The 8,169-nt window shown below is 36.8% G+C and overlaps 1 protein-coding gene across 2 annotated transcripts; it reads left to right on the top strand.

Annotated features, from left to right (window-relative positions):
• Positions 1 to 27: 27 nt before the first annotated feature.
• csrp3 (cysteine and glycine-rich protein 3 (cardiac LIM protein)) lies at positions 28 to 6,936 on the top strand. 2 transcript variants are annotated; one of them, XM_015338461.2, is made up of 6 exons: positions 28 to 175; positions 1,258 to 1,396; positions 2,382 to 2,550; positions 4,048 to 4,177; positions 4,948 to 5,041; positions 5,766 to 6,936. In XM_015338461.2, exons 2-6 carry the CDS (start codon positions 1,285 to 1,287, stop codon positions 5,837 to 5,839), a joined length of 579 nt encoding a protein of 192 aa, XP_015193947.1. In that variant the 5' UTR covers positions 28 to 175; positions 1,258 to 1,284; the 3' UTR covers positions 5,840 to 6,936. The 2 variants fall into 2 exon arrangements, with proteins under 2 accessions (XP_015193947.1, XP_006642588.1); XM_006642525.3 differs by having other exon boundaries at positions 1,261 to 1,396.
• The last annotated feature ends 1,233 nt before the right edge of the window (positions 6,937 to 8,169 follow it).

An 8,169-nucleotide genomic window follows, 5' to 3' on the forward strand; every position in this document is an offset into this window, starting at 1 on the left:
GGATTTGTCAGAAGTTATTTTGGGAAGACCGCTTAATTTGGATGTCAGCTACTGATACCTCCTATAGCTGTGAATGAAAGATGTCCAGTATTTAAGGCTGCCTGGTTTGACATCAACTCAAACCCACCGATCTAAGCAACAGAGAAGGACTACTGGACCCAGGGATCTCTATTTTGTAAGTCTTGGTATTGTTTTACAAAGACTTTCTCATAAAGTATCACAGAATGTCACGTCAAAATATTGAATTCCGTGCTATATCATGAGTTATGTTGGATTAACTGGTTGTAAAATACTTTTGTATTGATTTTGGTGTTAGTAAATTGTAGTGGCAAAATTCCCGTCTCGTCCAAAATATCATTAGAGTTGTGTTTTTAAACATGTAATTAAACCGTGAAACCATTATGGTAGTCCTGATGAAGTCCAGCCGAATAGAATAAAAAACCTGCATACCAGTTAATGTTTTAATAAATTCTTGCCAATATCGTTTTATCTCGGGAGTTAACGTTACATATGTTACTAAACTATTTTTTCCCCTCAAGTCGATTTGTATATTTCGGGAATGAAGCCTCAAACTGCATGAAATCATCTAAATATTTACCTTTAAAGAACCATTGGCATAAGTTCTTCAGTACGTAACTGTGGTCTTTGTACAGACCCTATTCCTGGACTCTTATCGCGGCATTCCAGACATTCAAATTGCTTAATGTCGCTTAATCAATGGAGAGAATAAGTAACTTGCGTGTAGTCTATCAGTCACCCGATACCTTATCGCTCATTTGGGATAAAACTTCACACACATCAAACACTCTTCTGTTCATTCTTATCACTATATAATAAATTGATCATAACGTTTTAAATAACGGGCTAAATTGATTTATTTTCTAGTTGTGTCTTGACGTGTACAAAAACTTGGCACTAATTAATATTTGCCACGCAATATACAATTAATAGTAGATATGTATTACTAAAAGAACTTGGTATACGTTTAAAATACGTTCAATGCTCTGCGAATAAAGATTCAAAAGCAAAATGCTTTTAAGGCCATGAAAATGTCATAACACGCTAAAACACCTTAATGCTAGAACATTTAGAGTAAGCATGCTTGAAACGAATCCCTTATAAAATATTTTTTTAAGTATTAATGGTCTGAAAACGCGGTTCCAATGAGGTATTTAATGATGCGAAGTTGGTAAATACTGTTGTTTCAGGATACAGGTACTGTATGTTGTGCGGTTGTGTGATTTTTCTCTTTTCCAGCAGATCGTTTGAAAAAACAGATTTAAGATGCCGAACTGGGGCGGTGGAGCGAAGTGTTCAGCCTGTGAGAAAACGGTTTATCACGCAGAGGAGATACAGTGCAATGGAAGAAGTTTCCACAAAACCTGCTTTATCTGCAGTGAGTCCTCCGTTTATTCACCACTAATGGTCCACACGGACGACACTTCTCCGTCGCTCATTTTTGTCTTTGGGGGCATTTGGGATGGGTCTGTGCTGAGGGCGCAGGGAATGAACTCTAAACCAAACGTTTGCCCCTTTTTCAAAAAGGCACGCAAATCCTGCGACACCTGTTTCAAGATGTCATTGCAGAAAACAGACGAGCATACAGTAGTTTAGAGACGCCAGTTAACCTAAAAAGCGTGTCATTGTACTGCGGGATGCAGTCGCCGCACAAAAGCACCCCTGGGCTCCGAATTGAAACCCAGGATTTAAGAGCTTGCAGGGCAACAGACCTATCCAGCTCTTCATCACGTGTTATGAACTGTAGCCCATAATTAAATTGCAAGTCTGACATTTGGGCTGCAATCGGTAATGTCATTGAATCCCAAATGTCCGTGTAATTAATTGCCGTTCAGGCTGTGCTCCGTCTGTTGCGGCAAATTAAAAAGTTTACCCTCCGAAACAAAAATGGAATTAGAAACCAGGTTATACTGGCCAATAGCTCAACATCAACAGCGGACAATTTTGCATGCAAGGGAATTTGGAGACTGGCACAATATTAACTAAAATATCTGTTATCTTCACAGCGACCTTCTTTGGCTACTTAACAACGTAGCACCGAGGTGTGGAAATCACCAGGGCTCAATCTGAATGATGCTAGCTCTATCTTTAGCAGGCCAGGCAAAGGTCATGTGTGACATTTATAAATAGCTTTCATTGTCAGGTTTGACGCCATTTTATTTTTGTGACCACGATAAGTCAAGTTTTTAACTAAATTTAAATTTACCTTTTGGCTAGCAAACGGTACTTTTATGTACAACATACCCCAGGATGAAGCATCATACTGACAGGCAGCGACCAAATAAAAAAAACAACAACAACAACAACAACAAATGTTTTGCAGCTCCCGTCTTCTAAGAAAGCTTTACCTTTGTTTCTTCTAGTGGTCTGCAGAAAAGCCCTTGATAGCACAACGGTAGCAGCACACGAGTCTGAAATTTACTGCAAGACCTGTTACGGGAAGAAGTATGGTCCAAAAGGCTACGGCTATGGACAAGGTGCGGGAGCACTCAGCTCAGACCCCGGAGAGCACCTGGGGATTCAACCGCAAGAGTACGTGAAGGGAATTCATCCAGCAGATCAAATACCATTTTCAATTTCCTGTTTACCTAAACTACAGCACTAAATAAGTGTCCCAAAGTCCAGTGCCAAATGCGCAAAAGTGTTCCTTGTACGCGAAGTCATCCGCGTATTTTTGGAGCTCACTTTGCAACTTCAAAGGCAATAGTCAGCTTCTGCGTCTTCAGTAGAACCGAGTTTAGTCAAATCCATCAATTGCCCTCTGCAGCGTAATACGTTTTTTTTTCCCCTGAGGTTTATCAAGTTAATATGAACTACACACTTCTCCAAACGGTTCGAATTTTGCCAGGACGCCTGGTTCAACCGTGAAACGCACCTGAGAAGCTACCGGACTGAATGCGTCCTGAACAGACCCGGAGTAGTGATCAGGGTCACCTGGAAATTATGTTTGAGACTGATTTGCTTGAGGCAAAATCCTCCGACGCTCAAATATTGAATGGGAATCACTCCATCTTGTTTTCGTAATGAGCAGATTTTAGTCTCCTTAAATAGGAATGGCCTAAATTCAAAGGGATATTACTTTACAATACATTCCGAAAACACGGAATACCATGCATAACAAAAATCCGTATTTTCAACCTTCTCAAACCGAGAGATTATTAATTAAAAGTAATCTACTACAGTGACGAGCTACACGTGTAAGTGATTACATTTGAGAATAAACCAAGACGTTGGGGGGAAAATCATTTGAAAAGCCATGAGTTAGAGATCCATTTTACGTGTGTATTGTTACTATGTTGTAAAATGTTATATTCCGTCTTAAAACTTTAAAATTATTATTTCTTTTAAAAATTAACCCCTTACATTGCTTGTTACTTGTAACCTTAATGGATTACCCCATAAATGTACCATTCCAAAACCCTGATTATATCTGTTGGGAAAATAAGGTACACAATTCTAATGCAGATGTAAATGCAAAGTACTTTGTGTATGTTGTAATAAGTCGCGTGAATCCTTTCATTTTTCTCAAAGACCAGGATGCACCACAATCACAAACTAGCAAATTACCCTGGAGTAAAAAACATGTTTTGAGCAAAGTTTCTCAGGTGAAGGTGTCTCAAAACAGATTCCTATCATACATGCCTAGGCTTACCCAAAGTACGAAGTGATTTTAAAAACAAAACTGAAAACAACAAAACATATATCACTCCTTGAATGAACACAACACACCTGTTTCTATGTGTTTTTAAAAAAGTACAGCTATTTGCCAACCACTGTTAAAAATACCATTTCCAATATTTCACAATATTTTTGTGTGGGTATAGCCTCAATTACTTTTTAGCCTCTCTTCTCAAGTTTGTGAAAATGAGGTCAGTTCAGGTTTAAGGGTAGGTTAAGGGCTATGGTTGGGGGTATAAACTAATACATAAGCCTTATGCCCACAACTGCAGTTGGACAAATAACCATTGACTTTTATAGATGCAATAAAAATTATGTACTAACACATTTTTTCCCACCTCTTTGGATTAGATCAAAGCCTCATCGCCCGACAGCGAACTCGAACCCCAACAAGTTTGCTCAGAAATTCGGAGGCTCAGAGAGATGCCCGCGCTGTTCTAAGGCTGTTTACGCTGCAGAGAAAGTCATGGGAGGAGGAAAGGTACAAATATGCACAGCCGGGTTTCATTCAAGAGAGGATGTAAACTGTTGCTTTTGGAGTCACATCTGCTGAAGAAAAGCCATGCTCATACCTACAGAACCTACAGAACAGTAACAGGTTTTTTTTTACATTTGTAACTTTGAGAATGGCTACAGTACATGAAGCACAAACTCTCCAGCTGAATGAGAACAATAGCAAGTGTCTGTTGCTCGTTCATTCATAAACAGAATCTCTGGGATAAAGCAAATTTGTTTGCTCCAGGTGTCATCGATTTGGACGTTTGTGGGAGTAAATACCAGCGAAGGAAGTGTGCTACATTTATAGCACACAAAGTAACACAAAGTTTGTTGTTTGTGACTCACCCACTTGTTTTTAAGAGTAGCGAGTTTGGCCCACGGAGAAGATGCCTCTATATGTGATTGTGTCTTGTTAAAAGTTCTCATTGTAGAGGCTTGAAGTTAGAGCATCTCGAAAACCTAATACATTCAGTATGAAGTTTCAAGCTTGGTACATACAACTGTATAAAGATAAATAAAAATGGACAGTATTCATAAAGTGGCGCATTTCAAATCCACAGCTCACTAACATCTGTTCACCTATCTGCAGGGGTTAAATTATATGAATAATATATTAATTATTAGCAACTTTTATGGAAAATGAAAATTATTCACTCAGAAAAAATAAGTGTGATAACTGTTGCAATTGGTCATTATTGTTAAATGCCATAATGAAACGAAGCCCAAATAAAATGATCTGTTCTGTGTGTTCAGCCCTGGCATAAAACATGCTTCCGCTGTGCCCTCTGTGGGAAGAGTCTGGAATCTACGACAGTGACTGACAAAGATGGAGAGATTTACTGCAAAGGTATAGAGAAGACCCCCACATTTAAATAAAAAACACACATTAGGAATATACTAGTTTACAACATTAAATCTTTAAATTAAACAAATAAATAATAGAATGTAGAGTATTTGTAAGGCAATTTGTAAATGCCATAATTTCTAGAATAAGTAACACTATTCTATTTATACTAAGCTTTGATCTTTTTGCCCAGTCTACAAACAATGGACAACCCATTAAAGTATAGCATAAGCCAAAGAACAGTTTAGTGTCAGGACAGTTAAATCTGCACAATTTCAAATCAAATTCCTTTTTCAAAAAAAAAAACCCTGGATAAAAGGTTCCTAAAAATGAACAATGTATTGAAATTAATAACATTCTAAGAGCATGATTAGAGAGCCTCGTTAGAGTAAAGAAGAATGCAGATTGCCTTTCAATTCCTAGAACTAACATGAAGACTTTTAATAACCTTTTCAGTGAATCACAGTCCTTATCTCTACCAACCCTCTGCCAGCTGTCAACTTAAAAAAGTCTGCTGTTATGTGCTGCTTACACCACGATAATTTGACCCTAAAAAGTCTATAACAATCACTGCTGTGTTCTGACCAATAGTAGACTCAACATGAAATTCCTATAAATATTACAGTTTAAAATACATGTAATGACAGGTTCTAGTCTACCCTAAAGGAAAGGTGGTTCATCGGTTGTAGATCTTCCTCACATTTCCTTCTTTTTCTTTTTCCCCCAGTTTGCTACGCCAAAAACTTTGGTCCAAAGGGAATGGGTCTTGGAAATCTGGGAGCTGTCGAAGAAAAACAGTAAACCAGCAGGGATAACTTGTGAACAAAGCTAAAATCTTCCGAATTTTGTGTTAAAATACATAGTACAAAATGATGAGGCATTCATCACATGTAAGAAAAATGCTTTCTATATGACTTGACACAAATAATGTGACATGTAATTACCTTTAGATGTGTATAACCATATCGGATAATATGCTGGAGTGTGGATTGTACTTATTTAAATATATGACATTAATAAATGTCATCTCATAGCCCAATGACACTAAAAGATGTTAGAGTCAGTTTTTCACTGAAAAGTGCATGTATTGTTCCTATGAGGCCACTGCACAAATAAATGCTAGCCGCACTGTTATGCCTTACAGTGGATCTATATGGATCTATAATAATAATAATTTAAGGTAGTGAAGTATATGACCAGGCACAAATCCCTTAAGTACAGTATCACTGTTGTGCACAGAAAGGATACAGTATGTACTTAATCTGACAGAAATACTTAATCTGACAGAAAGACTACAGCATATTAATGTATCTTAATACAGAAATGCTTACAGAAATACTGGATAACAATAATGCAATTCACTATTTCTCCAGGCTGGTATTTCATTTTATATCTTCAGAACATATCAAACTTAAATATAGATAACCTAAAAAAGATTGATATTATTTCTCAATATCAAGTTATACATTGTCAATTCATACAAAAAAGAACCTTAGATTTGCTGATGTATTTTTTTGGCCTTTGATGGTTTGTTTTTAAAAAAATAGATATTTTCATAATGCAAATTCAAAAGAATGGAAATATAGACAGACCAGAAGGGAAAAAAAGAGGAGGACATAAGTAAGACAAAATGAGACCGGAAAAAATGTACAATAAGTGTAAGCTTTATAAGGGAATCTTTATGGTTAAATTCAGTTTAGTTTGCTTATTACATGAATGAGAGGGATAATAATAACCATAGCTAATTTATATTTATATAACTACTACTATATTAAAAAGTGGGGGTATTGTGTATGTGCGATACATGGTGTGTATGTGTATGTGTCTCCTTGTATGCATATGTGAGTGTGCACTATAAATTTAGATTGCCAATAAATGGAGCCCATATTTCTCTGAAATGTCTAGTTTGATTTTTAATAGAGGATGTCATTTTACCCAGTGATATGTGTTCCGTAAAACAATTTAACAACTGTGTAACTATAAGTGTGTTTCTAGTTTTCCAGTTCAAAAAGATTAACTTTCTTGGCAATAGTTAAGGCGATGACTATCTTTCCGGGGGTTTGAGTCAGGGGATTAATTACTAAGAGACCTCCAAGTAAACAGAAATAAAGACAGAGGAATGTTGTGGCTCATAAGGAGGGACATTCTGTCAGTGACTGCCCTGCCAGAAACCTTGTGTTGTGGGGCAGGGCTGAGTAACATGGAAGTAGTTCTCTGGAGTGTCTAGTGTACAATGTGAGTACAGTGTATCTGAATTTATTAAACCCTTCTTATATTTCTTATGCTGGATAGGAGATGCTCTGTGATTCATCTTATATTGGACAAGTTAATGTTTGAATTTTTAGTCATTCAGAAGATGTTCCCACAGATTTGTGTCCAGAAGTCAGTGCCGGGACTTTCTTAGGGGCTGGCATTTTGTTGATTTCTTCTATTCACAAAGGTGGCTGTAAATTGTTAAGAATCAATTCAGGATTTAATCACCGATTTTAACTGGTGGCATTAAAGATATTGTTCTCTCCCCAATATCGTACTTCTGGACCAACTCCTTAATTGTTACAAAAAATGTTAATTTGAAAGATGTAGTCAAGATATGCAATACTGTTTTGATTCCAGGTGCAAAAAAAGTGTTTTTTGGTTCAGTTGAAGAGACTATGTGAGATTGGGGTGTACTTACAATGTGTCAATGTTGACTTTTTTATTGTAATTGTGTTTATTTTCCACCAAGCTGTCAGGGTTCTTGAGATTACAGTGTTCTTAAAACAAATGTAGAATTTAATATAGCTTTCTTATTCAGGGAGATAATACAGTGCTGCCTGTTTTTTGAATGATCATTAATCAGATTTGCACCACCAACATAAGGAGACTGCTATAATTCAATTACACAGGACAGGAAAATTAAGAAATACATTTGTTTAAATCCCTTAATGAAACAATTATGACAGCTGTGGGAGCAAGCAGAATAATTTTTAAATTGATGCACACATGTACAAAAACAATTAATGCATAGAAGTGCGAGGTAATGCATTTTTCATAGACTGAATACACTGGCATTGTGTATAACACACTATATAGAGCAGGATTCCTATGCATTTCATCACATCCTGTTGTGCTTTAAATTAAATCAAATGCCA

This window comes from Lepisosteus oculatus, chromosome 21, assembly GCF_040954835.1.
Source record: "Lepisosteus oculatus isolate fLepOcu1 chromosome 21, fLepOcu1.hap2, whole genome shotgun sequence".
In the NCBI taxonomy this organism is placed as follows: Eukaryota; Metazoa; Chordata; class Actinopteri; order Semionotiformes; family Lepisosteidae; genus Lepisosteus; species Lepisosteus oculatus.

Bases quoted from the DNA above. Each gene is read 5' to 3' on its own strand.
- csrp3 (XM_015338461.2), top strand. From the start codon at position 1,285: ATGCCGAACTGGGGCGGTGGAGCGAAGTGTTCAGCCTGTGAGAAAACG. The intron at 2,551-4,047 runs GTACGTGAAGGG...TCTTTGGATTAG, and splicing joins CTGGGGATTCAACCGCAAGA to ATCAAAGCCTCATCGCCCGA. The intron at 4,178-4,947 runs GTACAAATATGC...CTGTGTGTTCAG, and splicing joins AAGTCATGGGAGGAGGAAAG to CCCTGGCATAAAACATGCTT.